The 14,973-nt window shown below is 40.5% G+C and overlaps 3 protein-coding genes across 8 annotated transcripts in view; 2 read left to right on the forward strand and 1 right to left on the reverse strand.

Moving 5' to 3' along the window:
• Positions 1 to 306: 306 nt before the first annotated feature.
• On the forward strand, positions 307 to 7,157 carry krit1 (KRIT1 ankyrin repeat containing). 2 transcript variants are annotated; one of them, XM_063898436.1, is made up of 16 exons: positions 307 to 480; positions 1,108 to 1,275; positions 1,634 to 1,790; positions 1,939 to 2,031; positions 2,129 to 2,258; positions 2,818 to 3,061; positions 3,265 to 3,380; positions 3,480 to 3,623; positions 3,730 to 3,886; positions 4,334 to 4,441; positions 4,963 to 5,119; positions 5,453 to 5,771; positions 5,891 to 5,978; positions 6,072 to 6,278; positions 6,610 to 6,726; positions 6,820 to 7,157. In XM_063898436.1, the coding sequence occupies exons 2-16, from the start codon at positions 1,174 to 1,176 to the stop codon at positions 6,907 to 6,909; spliced, it is 2,229 nt and encodes a 742-aa protein (XP_063754506.1). In that variant the 5' UTR covers positions 307 to 480; positions 1,108 to 1,173; the 3' UTR covers positions 6,910 to 7,157. The 2 variants fall into 2 exon arrangements, with proteins under 2 accessions (XP_063754506.1, XP_063754505.1); XM_063898435.1 differs by lacking the exon at positions 307 to 480 and adding an exon at positions 682 to 791.
• Positions 7,158 to 8,040: 883 nt separating this feature from the next.
• On the forward strand, positions 8,041 to 12,739 carry LOC134874592 (lanosterol 14-alpha demethylase). The gene is made up of 10 exons (XM_063898651.1): positions 8,041 to 8,353; positions 8,447 to 8,545; positions 9,133 to 9,309; positions 9,405 to 9,531; positions 9,744 to 9,918; positions 10,121 to 10,240; positions 10,761 to 10,956; positions 11,334 to 11,429; positions 11,563 to 11,731; positions 11,923 to 12,739. Exons 1-10 carry the CDS (start codon positions 8,192 to 8,194, stop codon positions 12,099 to 12,101), a joined length of 1,500 nt encoding a protein of 499 aa, XP_063754721.1. The 5' UTR covers positions 8,041 to 8,191; the 3' UTR covers positions 12,102 to 12,739.
• Positions 12,740 to 12,828: 89 nt separating this feature from the next.
• The window catches only part of akap9 (A kinase (PRKA) anchor protein 9), a 61,242-nt gene continuing 59,097 nt past the window's right edge, over positions 12,829 to 14,973 (reverse strand). For all 5 annotated transcript variants that reach the window (XM_063898649.1, XM_063898648.1, XM_063898650.1 and 2 more), the window contains 5 exons: positions 14,652 to 14,884; positions 14,468 to 14,562; positions 14,203 to 14,374; positions 13,568 to 13,698; positions 12,829 to 13,359 (listed from right to left, as the gene is read on the reverse strand). In XM_063898649.1, the coding sequence (XP_063754719.1) occupies positions 13,316 to 13,359; positions 13,568 to 13,698; positions 14,203 to 14,374; positions 14,468 to 14,562; positions 14,652 to 14,884 (675 nt within the window). In that variant the 3' untranslated portion in view covers positions 12,829 to 13,315. The remainder of the gene's footprint in view (positions 13,360 to 13,567; positions 13,699 to 14,202; positions 14,375 to 14,467; positions 14,563 to 14,651; positions 14,885 to 14,973) is intronic.

Below are 14,973 nucleotides of genomic sequence, written 5' to 3' on the forward strand. Positions count from 1 at the left end.
ATCATGCTTTGGGGAGATCATGTGGTCAGTTTCTGCTAACTGTAGTAAGCAAACTTAACCGAAACTAGGGAATTTATATGCTTAACGCTTTTCTCCCTACTCGGACTATACAATGTATCTTTAGAATACATATTCTTCATAAAAACACTTTTAATTCTTTAGGAGATTTTGCAAATAATTGCAGGTAAGAAATACAACACATTTTAGCATGTCAATATTTAATGATGCCGCACTGAGTCCCCCTCACCGCCAGAGTCCTCTGTTTTCCGAGCCGAGCCGCTGTCATGGAACGTAACGCGATTCTTCTGTTTGTGTGTGCAGCCCTGCCCCAAAGTTACAGGCCTGCAGCGACCGCAACACACATTGCTGCTGCGAAAGTGCACCGGGAGCACATTTTGGTGGTATAGACATGGTGAAACTCATCGAGGGCTGAGAAAAGCAGTTTTTGATCTGCTGGAGGAAAAGGACAAGGAGCTTTCGGTAAGTTTCATGATCTATGAGCGGAAAAGCGGTGATGACGAGTGTAGCATCCCGGCTACAGCAGCTGATTCAGACCTAAAAGTTGATTGTGTTTATTGTAGGGAAGGAAATGTGTCAACACTGGTTGGATCCAGCAGATTGGAGTGTAGTCTAAAATATAGCATATAATACACTTTGTGTAATAACAGTTTGAAAACAACATAGTTTGGTTTCCGGGGCGTGACCTCACTTTGAACTCAACAATTTGACGTCTGAGCGGATGGCTTTTAATGTTCTTTTATTGCCGTTATTTCGTTTTATGTCTATAAAGGGTGAGTTAAACCTGAAGCCTGTTTTATATTGCCGATACTTGCGAAAAGCATTATTATTACACGCTCATAAAGCATTGTCAAAGATGCTATAAGCCCCTGAATATAACGTCTTAAATAACCAGCGTTGAGGTGCCTTTACTTTACAATATCAAGTATCATATAATATATCGATCATATATATATTTAATCATCATTATATGATTATTTATAGCATTTTGTTGTTGAGTTTTATCAGAATTTCCAAGCTTTTACATCAAGCTCAATGTCAATATTATGACTACATTCATACTAACATTAACTCTGTGATCTGTTTCAGGGATGCCTCTCCACAGCATTTGGCCCTTGTGTACAACCTTGTGTCGGAACTGAGAGAGTCAGCAGTATGGGCAACGAGGACAGCCTAGAGGATGTGTTTGTTGCTGTCATTCGCCCAAAGAGTCAAGTCAGCCTAAGCTCGAAGGAGTACAGAGCCAAAGCTTATGAGGTAAATATCCTTCAGAGTCAGAAAAACAAATGGCTTAAATGATATAATATATATTTAAGTGTTCAAATTGGTTCCATGAATATTTATAAACTTAAACTTTAACTTGAAAAAGATATTGAAATTCAGAAAAGTCAAGACTAAAATAAAAAAATATATAATAAAATATCCGAAACAGCATTTGGTAAATGACCTATTATAAATCTGACATATTGAACACAAACGACCAACTTTCAATTCAAAACGACACAATAAAACATAATAGCTACAAAACCAATGACTTCTAAGCAGATTTTGAAGCAGCCATTTAACCACCTTTCATTTAAAAATGTTTGACTAAAGTTCTATGTTTCCTGAACAGATCCTGCTGCTTGAAGTGCCTTTGGAGGGGAAGGAGAAAAAAAGAAAGAAAATCCTCCTGGCGACAAAGATCCAAGCAGCAGGAGACAAATCCAAATCCATATTAGATTTTGTTGACGAAACCATCAGATCAATATACAACAACCAGGGCTTCATAGGTGAGGGTGGGACGATCACACTCAGGAGTAGTTCAAATTTTAGCCGTGAATATGCAGCATCAGAACTGCTACCTATCATTTAAAGATGTTGTTGATTAATGGTTTAGTCATGACTCACCACTGATCCTGACACAATTTTGGGTTTCAGGAAAGCGTGTGGTGCATATGAAGAAATTCCCCGTCGATGGCAACAATGAAGGAAAAGAGGCCTCGCTTTTTGTCGTGCCAGTCAGTGTTAAAGGTGACCGTACAACAATGAATCCTTCACACATAATCGATGCTTCAGACATTGTAAAACATAGTTTACATTCTGTATACTAATATATTACTCTGAACAGACAACAGCAAGCCTGTGTACAGCGCCGGGAGCCCGAGCTTCTACTGCTTCCAGGACATCATGCGGGTGTGCAGCGAGACCAGCGCTCACTTCTGCTCCAGCACTTCCAAGATGCTCCTGGCTTTAGACAAGTGAGGATATATGGAAATACACAGGCTGCGGTCAAAAAGTCAAACAATTATGCCATATGTCTACCTCTAACCCCTTTTCCTTGTCCTCAACGAAAGACATGGTGAATTCAAGTAAAGATATGAAGGAGAATATGAACCTAGCAAAATAAAAAAGCCTGAAGATTCCAACTGACCATGATGTTTTTTGGAAAGCAACTTTCTTTATAAGTCATATGAGAACAGTAACAAACTAAATGTTGTATACTTTAAGTAGGGATTTCTGTATAAAACAGAATCACATCTCCTGAAAAGTGTGATTTCTATTTATACTTAGTAGACGATTGACGAGTGAGATGTTATTGACGGCTAAATGGTGCTCGTAAAAGTTGGTCTAGTAATACCTCTTCTAAAGAATGTAAGAAAGGAAGCATTGAAGTAGCTTTATTTAACATTTAGATAATCACCTAATACTTTTAGGTTTTTTTATTAAGTCAGGGACCATCCTAAGGAAAAAAAAAAGACTACCTGACTGAGCCCTAGTCTTTTTGGAAAATTAACTCAGCCTTTTTGACGTCCACAGGTGGTTAGCAGAGCAGCACAGCGTGCCTCACGCCATCCCCGCCCTGTTCAGACCAGCGCCTGTTGAGCGGGTGAAAACCAACGTCAGCAACCCGGCCTACAGCAATGAGGGCAAATTGAGCGAGGAGGGTCTGCACATGGGCTACACGGCTCTGGAGATCAAGAGCAAGATGATGTCCCTGGAGAAGGCAGACATGTGCATCCTCAACCCGCTCTATGGCTCTGATCTGCAGTACACCAACCGGGTGAGACAACCCTTTTAAGAACCAGGACACACTTTATAGAAATGGCTGGGAAATTAACATGTCTGATGTAGTAGACCAGGGGAGATTGGTTGTGTAAAACATGCAAGTGTCCTTTTGTTGGTAGTATAAACTTAAGCATGGTCTTTGCACTGGGACCTAAACCCTCCCTTTGTTTTCCTGCGTGTTTGGCCTTTTGTTTGCAGGTGGATAAAGTTATCATCAACCCTTACTTTGGGCTCGGAGCACCCGACTACTCCAAGATCCAGATCCCCAAGAGGGAGAAGTGGCAACATGGCCCTAACTGTGTTACAGAAGACAAGTAAGGGGTTATTCTTACATGAACTGCATTGTTATTACTGTTTTCTCAAGTCAGTTTCTTATTTTGTCATGTAAATAAAATGAACACAATTCTCTGCAGGGAGCGCCAGTGGGTGGAAGACTTCCCGCTCCACCGCAGTGCCTGTGAGGGAGACACAGAGCTCTTGTTGAAGCTTCTGGACAGCAGTTTCTCTGTGAAGCAGCTGGACAGCGACCACTGGGCCCCCATCCACTACGCCTGCTGGTACATCTGACACTTGTTTCAAGAGTCCAAAAGTTCTCACTCTTTCAGATTTTAGTTTGTGTTGTTTATGAGCAGTTGTGTTAAAGTTTAGTTTGATTCAATGCAGGCACGGTAAAGTGGAGGCGACTAAGCTGTTACTGGAGAAAGGTAATTGTAATCCAAACCTGTTGAACGGCCAGCTCAGCTCCCCGCTGCATTTCGCTGCCCGAGGGGGCCACGCAGAGATTGTGCAACTCCTGCTGCAGCACCCCGAGATCGACCGGGTACGAAACATGATGTTTACTTCACATTTGGCTGACTTTCGCCTCTATATTTATCCCCAAAGCTGCTATGGATAACTTTCTAACGGCTATTATAATTTTAAGTTCACATAGATCACTACTGCAGCGACTTAATATTAGGAACACTGTACACTTTTTGAACTGTAATATCAGTAAAGCGTTTTAAATCTTACATCTATTGAAACTTATATAAAAAACTGTGTGATTGAAGCACAAGCTTAACTACTTGTGCTTTGTTTTAATTTAATTTAATTCAATTTAATCATGTCTTTTTACTTTTGCGCTGCACAAGCCTAAAAACATAACTATCATGATGAATGGTGCATTAATATGAGGATGTCTGTTAAATGTTTACGGCTTGAAAAATTGAACACACACTATCGTATATCACAATACAGTAAATACTGATATTGACGTTCCCACGTACAGCACATAGAAGACCAGCAGAAGCGGTCCCCTCTTCAGGTGTGTGAGGAGAATAAACAGAACGAATGGGAAGAGACGGTGAAGCTCCTGCAGCAAACTAGCAGCAAACCTGTGAGTCGCACATCCCACACAAACCTTATTACTGTTTTTGAATTGCTAAAAATGACACTAAAGTGTTACACCACAGTGTCAAAGCTGTCACGCAGCTTCCATATTGCTATTTCTAGTAGTACATCTAAGACATTCTGTATATGACACACTAGTTTTTATAAGCTTGCCACACTTTGTCCATAATTAGAGCCTTTTCTGTCAAGACACCAGTACAGGGCCTAAAGTATACTCTTCTCCATACACGCATTTTGATGAAGTAAGACTTTCTTTTTGTAGTGTCCATACACTGTGTCCAAGCTTTGTGTTTGTCAATTTCAAAGGACATGTTGTATCAAAATAACTGTAATGCCTCTGCTTACATATATTGAATTGTTAAGGAATAAAAGATGCTTTGACATCTTTGTGTAGTAATTGAGTCTGCTGCTTGTTAGACAATACCAACTTCTCGAGTGTCCTTCAGATCAAACAAAGATCTTATCTGTTTCACTTTGTTTATAATGGACCGTTTGTGTTTTCCACAGTATGAGAAGGTGCGTATTTACCGCATGGACGGCTCATACCGCTCTGTGGAGCTAAAGCACGGCAACAACACCACTGTGCAGCAGATCATGGAAGGCATGCGTCTCTCACAGGACACGCAGCAGTACTTCACCATCTGGATCTGCTCCGAGAACCTCCGTAAGTTCAATCTTAAGACACAAATGTGATGAACTCACTCTCAAATTGATCCTCTCGCTATAAAATCAACTGTGACCAAGTCATCATGACATGCACAGTCAACTTTATTTTTATTTTTTTAATTTAAAAAAATGTTGTAGGAAAAATGTGATCAAAAGTAGAATATATCTTTTTGATTTAGTGACAGTAATACTACAAGATTAAATAGTATTTCGACAGTACATCTTTTTAACAATGTGTTTCTTTTAACCTCTGAACAAAATATTGATAAATAGCCTTTTTTGGCATATCATCAACAAAACAATTTCACTAACATTTGTGTGCCTGTGTCAGACCTGCAGCTGAAGCCGTACCATAAGCCCCTGCAGCACCTGCGGATCTGGACTGAGATCGTGACGGATCTGACGGTCCTCGATCCTCAAAGGGAAACGGCTCAGCTCTTCCTCCGCAGGGACGTCCGACTGCCTCTTGAGGTCGAGAAAAAGATAGAGGACCCTCTGGCCATCCTCATTCTGTTCGACGAGGCTCGTCACAGCCTCCTGAAGGGCTTCTTTCCTGCTCCGGACACCAAGCTGATCACACTGGCCAGCCTACTCCTGCAGATCATCTATGGCAGCTATGAGAGCAAGAAGCACAAGCAAGGATTCCTCAAGTAAAATATTGTTTCTAATGCTTTACAACATTTTGCACTGAGCTCCTAAATGAACCTTTTTTGTCACAAAACAAGCTTGAGTTGTTGTATTCGTAAAAAGCTGCATTTCTTCTCAACAGCGAGGAAAACCTGAAATCAATTGTGCCCATATCCAAAGTGAAAAGCAAGGCGTACCACTGGACCCACAGGATTCTTCATGAGTATAAAGTACGCTGGGTGTCTTCATTGCACAAATTACTCTCCATCTTTAAATGAAATCCAACTGATTCATTTACAAGCCTTTCTCTCCCTCTCTGAAAGGCCCTGAGCACCAGTGAGGGTGTGAGTAAAGAGATGCACCACCTGCAGCGGCTCTTCCTGCAGAACTGCTGGGACATCCCGACCTACGGAGCGGCCTTCTTCACCGGCCAGGTTTACACCAAGGCCAGCGCCAGCAATCACAAAGTTATCCGTGTCTACGTCGGGGTCAACACCAAGGGGCTGCACCTCATGAATATGGAGACCAAGGTATCACTATCTTTTACTTTATGTTTAAACACCAGATGTTACCTGCAGTTGAGCTGATTGGTGTATTGTGTATTTTGTATGTAAAAAAAGTATTCAAAGTACATCAAGATTATCTCCATCCTGTTTGGAATATTTGACTTAACTAAAACCATTTTATAAGTGCTAATTTAGCATTATTTAATTAATTATTTTTAAACATAATAAAGCTTCAATGATCATTTTATAAAAAATATAATGAATACACTCATAATGTGTTTATTTGAACATTTGTTGTTATCTTTGTCGTTGTGCATGCTCAGTATGAAAGTTTGCTAAACTTCTGCCCTCTCAGGTCCTTCTCATCAGTTTGGAGTACAGCACATTCATGTGGCAGCTTGGACACGCTGACCAGTACTTCCAGATCCACAGCGGTGACAATAAGATGAACTTCATTGTGCACACAAAACAGGTAACTGTAAGAAGATGTTAATCTTAAACTATTAAAATGATTCGATAATGGCTGAATAAACTGGTCTCAATTATGTTTATCATTTTCTTGCAGGCTGGCCTTATTGTGAAGCTTTTGATGAAGCTGAGTGGACAGATGACACCAAATGATAAAAGCGTGATGGACAAATATGCTTATGGCTAAAAAAAAGTGGTAGGAAACCACAGCTGCCAAATATCCAAGTGCAGGTTTTTCTTACTGACTTTCATTTGACTGCAATAACTTTCTATGAAGAGAAAAGTTGGCCTTTTCACAAATGCCTCGTTTTGTATATTATGCTTACTGATGTTTTTCACAACCTCACGTTGTGTATTTTTGACTATTCATATATTTGGAGTGCATGTAAATATGTTTATTTAATGTTTTGTTTTAATAAACCGATGTATGAATGACGATGTGTTGGATTTTGTGTTGAAAACTCGGATGTTTTGCTTTATTAAAATAAAAAATTATAGAATATTAGGCTGATGGAAATTGTAACATGATCTGTTTATGAAAATAGCTTTAAACTGAAGAAGGTAGGGTTGTTGTGTTGGGTGTGGACACTATAAAGAAACCACGATGAGCCCTCAACAGGAGTCATGGCTTCAGACTGAAACACTAAACACACGATAGTATTAAATCATTTTAAGGTGATGCAACCATGAAGCAAACTGATTATGTTGAGGAAAAAAACCGAAAAATCCCTTGACATATGGCCATTAGCAATCAAACTAAATATTATGATTAATAACATCTAAAGAAAGACCCAAACTTAACTTAGCTTTTGTTAAAATATTTTAAAATATTAATTTTGCTATTAGCTAACTAGCCACTGGGCAACTACAAGGTGATACTCATTGACTATAGAAAGGTGTAAGACCTTGGAATTTAAGCCATCCTTATTGATAAGCCTCTAACAGTACCAGTTGACAGCAAAATGTGGGCTAATTTTTCCACAATAAATAATAAATGTCTGAGTGCATATTGGATTTCCGTAACTCTCTTGGTAGTCGACACTAGCTTTTTTTTTCCCCTTTACTTTGTAACGTGTTTTCAAGGGAAACGTTAACGTTTGAAACCTAATTAAACTAGTTTGATGTTTAATCTCTGAGGATCCTTTCAATCGATGTCGCAGTCCCTGTTCGTCCCGCTGGAGTGACATCATATAGCCAGACATCGGTTCAGGTACCGGCAGCCAATCACAGCGCAGCTGCTTGACGGACACGCGGTCAGCAGCCAATAGAAAATTTCTGTTGGTCAGGCGGGGGCGGGGCGGGTATTGACAGGTAGAGAGACACTGAAACAATATCCACGGTCTACCAACATGAACAGCAGATGAATTGGACGTTTATCCACCGTGGGAACTTTGCACAGTTAGACGTTTATCTTCCCTTGCAAAACGCACCTTTTCAGTGGACGGATAGAGCCAGCGGAAGAAGTAAAAATGTCTCTTCACTTTTATGAAATGGGCAGCAGACTGTTCGGGGACACTGTTGGGAAAGTGAGCGACAACCTGACCTCCGTGGTTCTGGCAGTTTCTGTCATCACTCTTACTCTGGGATATATTTCTAAATTGCTGCTCAAACAGTCCCCGGATAGTGACGTGGTAAGTAGGAAAAATCAGTACCTCAAATTGTTGTTGAAATTCCTTGTAAGCATGGCTATTCGTTATTCACTGTCATCATGTTTCCTATTGCAGAAACATCCACCTTACATACCCTCCAGCATCCCCTTCCTGGGTCATGCTATTGCATTTGGAAAAAGTCCCATTGAATTTCTTGAAAATGCATATGAAAAAGTAAGTATTGCAGAACTGAAATGCTTAGTACATCAATCTGCAACTGTTTCCATAATGGATTCATTGCTGTCTAAAAATTCACTGTTCCAGCTTTATAGTGTGTGGATATTGGCTGTTTTTCTGTTGTATTCAACTGAATATTTTTAGGTTTGGGACTGAAACCCAAGCAATTTCAATATATCCAAATAGGCAACACATAGTAAACAGGATCATGATCTTAGAGGGTAAATGTTTGTTAGTTGCAGCTCTATGCACAGAATAGGTTTAAGACTTTATCTTATTTGTACCTCCCATAAACAGTGATTTGCCCACGTACACACTTGACTTTTCCACCTTGTTCAACTGCCTCAAAACTACAAAATGTCTACTTCTGACATCAGTTGTATGTACATTGTTTATGGCAAGCAAATAAAATACATGAATGAAATACTTTTAGTCCTATAGCCCTAGAGAAGCTAAACTCACCCATTGTAAAACGAAAAAAACACTAGAGGAATTAGACCAATTGTCTTGCAGGCCCTCATTTTTAGTTGGTCCTGACCCCCCAGCACTGTATTAACCCCTATGTCTCTTCTGTCCACCCTCAGTACGGCCCTGTGTTCAGTTTCACCATGGTGGGGAGTACTTTCACTTACCTCCTGGGCAGCGAAGCCGCTACACTGATGTTCAACAGCAAGAATGAGGACCTAAATGCTGAGGACGTTTATTCCAGACTGACCACTCCAGTGTTTGGCAAAGGAGTAGCCTATGATGTGCCCAACCATGTGAGTGAAATCACACTCATTGACACAGTAATATTAGAGTGAATTGATAAGCTCCAACAAAGTAGATATAATACACTTTTTTTATTATGTTGCAGATCTTTCTGGAACAAAAGAAGATGTTGAAGACCGGACTGAACATCGCTCATTTTAAGGAACATGTGAAAATCATCGAAGCAGAAACCATCGAGTATTTTCAGAGATGGGGAGACAGCGGGGAGAAAAGTAAGATCCTTCAGAAATAGATGTTTAAAAGGACAAAATTCACCTGTTAAACAGACTTCTTTTGGAGTTCAAAACAGCAGAACTTAATGCACGCATAAAAATGGTTAAGTAGTAATAAGAAATCACAACTTAACTGATTCACTGGCCGTGTGATTTCTTAACGTTGTTGCTGTTTCTGGTTCTTAATAAATGATTGCTTTTGCTTGTTTCAGACCTGTTTGAGGCCTTGTCGGAGCTGATCATCCTGACGGCCAGTAGCTGCCTGCATGGGAAGGAGATCCGCAGCATGATGGATGAGCATGTTGCCCAGCTCTATGCCGACCTGGACGGAGGATTCAGCCACGCTGCCTGGCTGCTGCCCGGCTGGCTGCCCCTGCCAAGCTTCAGGTAGGACCACTGTTCATGAAAAAAAAAAAACCTTGAGCGTAAGCATATAACAAAACAAGAGTACCCAAAAACAGTTTAGCAGGTAATTAAAAAAAGAAAAACACATATATAAAGTACGTGATTGAACTGTACCTGAGATGTATAAACTTTTCCAGTATGAGTAAAAACAATAACACAAATATAATCTATTTTTTTTTGTTAGGAAGAGGGACAATGCTCACAGAGAGATCAAGAACATTTTTTTCAAGGTGATTCAGAAGCGCAGGCAATCTGGAGAGAAAGTGGACGACATCCTGCAGACCCTCATCGATGCCACCTACAAGTAAGAGATCTTCAAGATCGAGCACAAAAATAAAAAACAGCGGGGTTTTAACTTCTGAGCTCATACGACTGGGTCACATTTCTCCCTTTTTGGATCTAAGTGTATGTGTACAAAGGCTTTTTAAGATAAAATAACATCTGATATGTATCCTGTTCCCTATGAGTCTTTTCTAAGGCAGACCGGTAGAATTTTCTCAAATTTGTGTGTAGCTTGTGATCCTTGTGAGTAAATTAACTTAACATCATGACATCGACTGTACTTATTTCAACAAATATAATATAAAATATTAAAATAAATAATTACTCTATTTGAATCTATATCCAAGAGGTAACTTAATGGAGGATCAATCTGAGATTTTTTTCCAACCTGGTTACCAACATTATGTTTTGAAAATGCAGTTGGATACAAAAAGAAAAACAATATTCAAGAGTTAAGAGTCTATCACATATGGAAAGCTCTCTGCTAACATTTTAAAATGTAATTATGGACCTTTAAACCTATGACTCGTTTTCCCTGTCAGAAACGGACAACCCCTGAATGATAACGAGATTGCGGGCATGCTGATTGGTCTGCTCCTGGCTGGGCAGCACACGTCCTCCACCACCAGCGCCTGGATGGGCTTCTTCATGGCCAGAGACAAAGCTCTGCAGGAGAAATGCTACGCCGAGCAAAAGGCTGTGTGCGGAGAGGAGCTGCCTCCACTCAACCTTGATCAGGTACAATATGGCTGACTGCAATAATGTTTGGCATTTTCTGCCATGATTGTGTCCACTGAGTGGTGTAACACTAGGTGGAGCTCCTCTTCCTGGGTGTCATTTATTACATACATATAAATCTGTCATTTTCTATAAAGAACAATTCAGTTGTCACGCTACTGGAGTGCCATTTATTGTACAGTAGTTAATCAGAAAACTGCAATCCAGAATTTTTTTTTTTTAAGAAAACACACTAAAAGTCACAGATTTAGCATCAGAACACAGCTGTTGCTTTTTGACACAGATTGAGTTACTCTGAGTGGGGATTACAGTGGTTCTTCCCGTATTCTTTAAAAAACAGATAGTTAATCCTACTATTTTCCTCGTGTTGTCCTCAGCTGAAAGATCTCAGCCTGTTGGAGCGCTGTTTGAAGGAGACCCTGCGTCTGCGCCCGCCCATCATGACCATGATGAGGATGGCTCGCTCTCTTCAGGTAAGAACTGCATCTTTAAGTTTTCTTTGTGATTTTTTTATAGTATTTAAAATGAGCAGAGATGGTATCTTTTCAATTTGAAAGGGTATTTCTTAGCACATGTTAAAAACTGTTTTTCTGTCCTTTCTCTTAGACTGCAGCAGGATACACTATCCCTGTGGGCCACCAGGTGTGCGTCTCCCCAACCGTCAACCAGCGTCTGCAGGACACCTGGGACGAGAGGATGGAGTTCAGCCCCGACCGGTACCTCAACGACAACCCTGCTGCAGGGGAGAAGTTTGCCTACGTGCCGTTTGGAGCTGGTATGAGAAAATCTATAGTTCATGAAAGAAGTGTGTCTCTTTTGTCAATCATTTATCTTAACCAACACAAACTCTGTTAAAATCAATGGGCTTTTAAAACCTGTCATGCAGTTTTCTGTCTAAAAATTAATGTCAACACCTTTATAACTAACAACAATATCTAAATCAAAACTTCTCTGTCTGCTCTTCAGGCCGCCATCGCTGCATTGGGGAGAACTTTGCCTATGTCCAGATTAAAACCATCTGGTCTACGTTACTGCGCATGTACGACTTTGACCTGGTGGACGGATATTTCCCCACAATCAACTACACCACTATGATCCACACCCCTCACAACCCTGTCATCAAATACAAGAGGAGAAAACAGTGAGAGGCAAAGACACGAGGAAACATCCTGAGTGTTTGAAGTGAAGCTGCAGCTTCCTGGGACTTGAATTTAGTGTTAAATAGATGAACGCACTTCGCGCTGCTTAAAAACGTCCAATTGTTTGGTTTCAATGCTTATTTCTGCACTTTTTTTCCCCATCAATGTCAACAGTAATGCATGAGATTTTGAGACGTGTGTTTCCAAAGATAAACACTGACGACGGTGACTTGAACACAGATGCTAATATTCACAGTGTGAATTCTTACAAATATTCAGTGCCTTGATGAAGGGGCATCATCCGTTGATTTTAAAAAGACCAGCAAGTTGAATTAGGTCTATAACTGTAAAATCAAGCAGAAGGTCTATATTACAGATTTGAATGAGATTTTTTTTATTCGTTACCCAGTAAACTTCATTATTCCTGCTTCTTGAGACTTGCTTTAGCTTCAGTCGAACAGAGAGTGACAAAGTCTCACTGCACAGGCTGTGTTGTTGTTCATTGGCTTTAAATAAACCGTAAAATGTCTTCTGATTATAGCAAATATTGTGCTTGGCATTACATAGTATGGTTTATTTTGTCCTTTTTCTTTGGGAAAAAACAGTTAAGTTTTGATTCAATAAAAAAAGCATTTAAAAAATCATCTCCCACACCGTCAGCACTTGAATGAATGAATTGAATTGTGACTTCATTTTTATAAAAGAAGTAAAAAAAATCCCAAATACTCAACTCTTTTCAAATAATGTATTCCTCTTTATTTCAGTTTTTGACAAAATACCCAAAAATTCAAAGCTCCTACGCTTTACAAAAATACGTTCTCTACAAATGTCCTCTGTAGTCCTCCTGGCCTAAACAAAACACAGTGTAGTGTAGGATATCCAGTAGCAGCCTCCTTAACGATAAACCCAAACATTCTTTACATAACGCTCCACCCATACAACACAAACATATAAATTAATCAAGAGATCTTAAATTAGCATTAGACAAATATACATGATTTAAGCTCATCCACAACAAAGAGGCAGATTTATTACAAACATAGCTGTTTTTCAAGTGCCGGCGACAAAAAGCCTGAATACATAACATGTCGTACACTAATAAAAAAATGTGTTTTGGTCCACATGGAAAGATACAGTCCACACCAGAATGATAGAAAAACAGCAGAGCGCTCAGCACGAGAAAAGGCAACTGAGTTTCTTCAAGCCAAAGTTGACAGCGTCTATCTTCTCAAGCCAAAGTGCAATTGAGCATATGAAGAAGCACCTGAGGAGAGAAGACGGGTAGTTAACGCTGCAGCTAGTTATTACAGAACACCTGGAAATATTGAGACGGTAAAAGTAACATCATAGGCAAAGCATTTCCAAATTAAAACTTGAAACGTTACACATCAGCTGTAAAATCCATCAAACAGGAGGTTTTTCGCAGATGTATTTTTCTGTATGATTGTAATACAGCCTTCAGTTTGTGTTACCTGATGTCACACTCCCCAGCCTCCTCTGCAGCGCCTCCAGTCTGGAGATGTAGTCAGTGAGCGCTCGGTCGGGGTCGTAGCTCTGCAGGTGGGAACAGGTGAGCGCTCCCTGGTCTCCCGCCACGTGAAACCTGCACAAACACATCAGGAATAGAAATGACACAATATGGTACAGGTCTAAATTAATTCTTGAGTTAACCTTCAATTTAAGTGCTTTGATTATTTTGTTTTTTTGCATTTTATTATCTTTAAAAGTACCAGTGTGTAAGATTTAGCGCCCTCTAGTGGGGAAGTTACAGATTGCAAAACCGAACATTCATTTGCTCACCCCTCCCTTTTCATGACTGGAGTAACTTGAGCTGTCAGAGGAAAACACTTGGTAACATTGAAATGTTTATCAGGACCTTTACTTAGCTCCGAGGCCAGGAGGAATTAAAGGCAGCTACTCGTGCTAGTCCAGTGTGACCGTGTTTAGGAGCACTCTAGTGGTCTTCAGGTAACATAAACGTTGAGTTAGAAATGTGGGCTTATATCTTGTTATCATCACTATCAAATCTAGTTAGAGTTCTGAAAATAAATAGTTATTAATTCATAATAACAGGAATTGTTATTTGCAGCCCCATCAGATGTTCTACCTGTGCTGTGTGGAGGAGACAGCTGATCTGGGTGATTCACGTCCACTTCGCCCCCTGCCGCAGGAGACTCCTCCTCCTCCACTTCCTCCTCCACTTCCTCCTCCACTTCCTCGTTCTCTGTACATCTCCACACTGCCTGGGTGAAGATACGGCGAGTCTCTCACTTCTGTACCTGACAGAGAGAGGAATAAAAATGCATTTAAGCCTCACTATTAAAGGACACTCTAAGATGTAGGAGCCAAAAAACCTGAAATGTTTTGGTTACCTAATATCTGTCCTGTTCCGTTCTTGTTGACACTGGAGGACGTAGTGGAGTTTATCCCCGTCGCCCTGTGCCATCGCTTTACCAGGAAACGCATTCTGAGCAGAAAATATGAAAGTGTTAATCTCTGTTGTTAACATGAAGAAGTTTTCAATCAAACTTCAAACACAGAGGTCAGGTTTTTTACCTGGAGAGAGCGATGGAGACTCGGACAGCGGAGCGGAAGCGCATCAATCCCCTGCGCCGCTGGCTGTGGGAGTCAAGGTTGGGGAGTGCTGGCCGGCCGCCCATCCTGGAGAGCAGTGAGAGAGTGGCCTCCTCACACTCCTGGAAGCCGCCCAGCAGTAACAGCAGATACTTCTTCTGGTAGATCAGCGCCTTGCGGAAGCTTTCTGACCTCAAGTACTTCCCATACATCCTCTGGAGGCAAAGGAAAACAATATGATTACACATGGAGTTCTTGCTTAGAAATACTCCATTAAATAACAAAAATGTCCATTATTCCAGTA

Source organism: Eleginops maclovinus, chromosome 13 (genome assembly GCF_036324505.1).
Source record: "Eleginops maclovinus isolate JMC-PN-2008 ecotype Puerto Natales chromosome 13, JC_Emac_rtc_rv5, whole genome shotgun sequence".
Taxonomy (NCBI): Eukaryota; Metazoa; Chordata; class Actinopteri; order Perciformes; family Eleginopidae; genus Eleginops; species Eleginops maclovinus.

Bases quoted from the DNA above. Each gene is read 5' to 3' on its own strand.
- krit1 (XM_063898436.1), top strand. From the start codon at position 1,174: ATGGGCAACGAGGACAGCCTAGAGGATGTGTTTGTTGCTGTCATTCGC. The intron at 1,276-1,633 runs GTAAATATCCTT...TTTCCTGAACAG, and splicing joins ACAGAGCCAAAGCTTATGAG to ATCCTGCTGCTTGAAGTGCC. The intron at 3,381-3,479 runs GTAAGGGGTTAT...AATTCTCTGCAG, and splicing joins AACTGTGTTACAGAAGACAA to GGAGCGCCAGTGGGTGGAAG.
- LOC134874592 (XM_063898651.1), top strand. From the start codon at position 8,192: ATGTCTCTTCACTTTTATGAAATGGGCAGCAGACTGTTCGGGGACACT. The intron at 10,241-10,760 runs GTAAGAGATCTT...TTTCCCTGTCAG, and splicing joins CTCATCGATGCCACCTACAA to AAACGGACAACCCCTGAATG. The intron at 10,957-11,333 runs GTACAATATGGC...TGTTGTCCTCAG, and splicing joins CTCCACTCAACCTTGATCAG to CTGAAAGATCTCAGCCTGTT.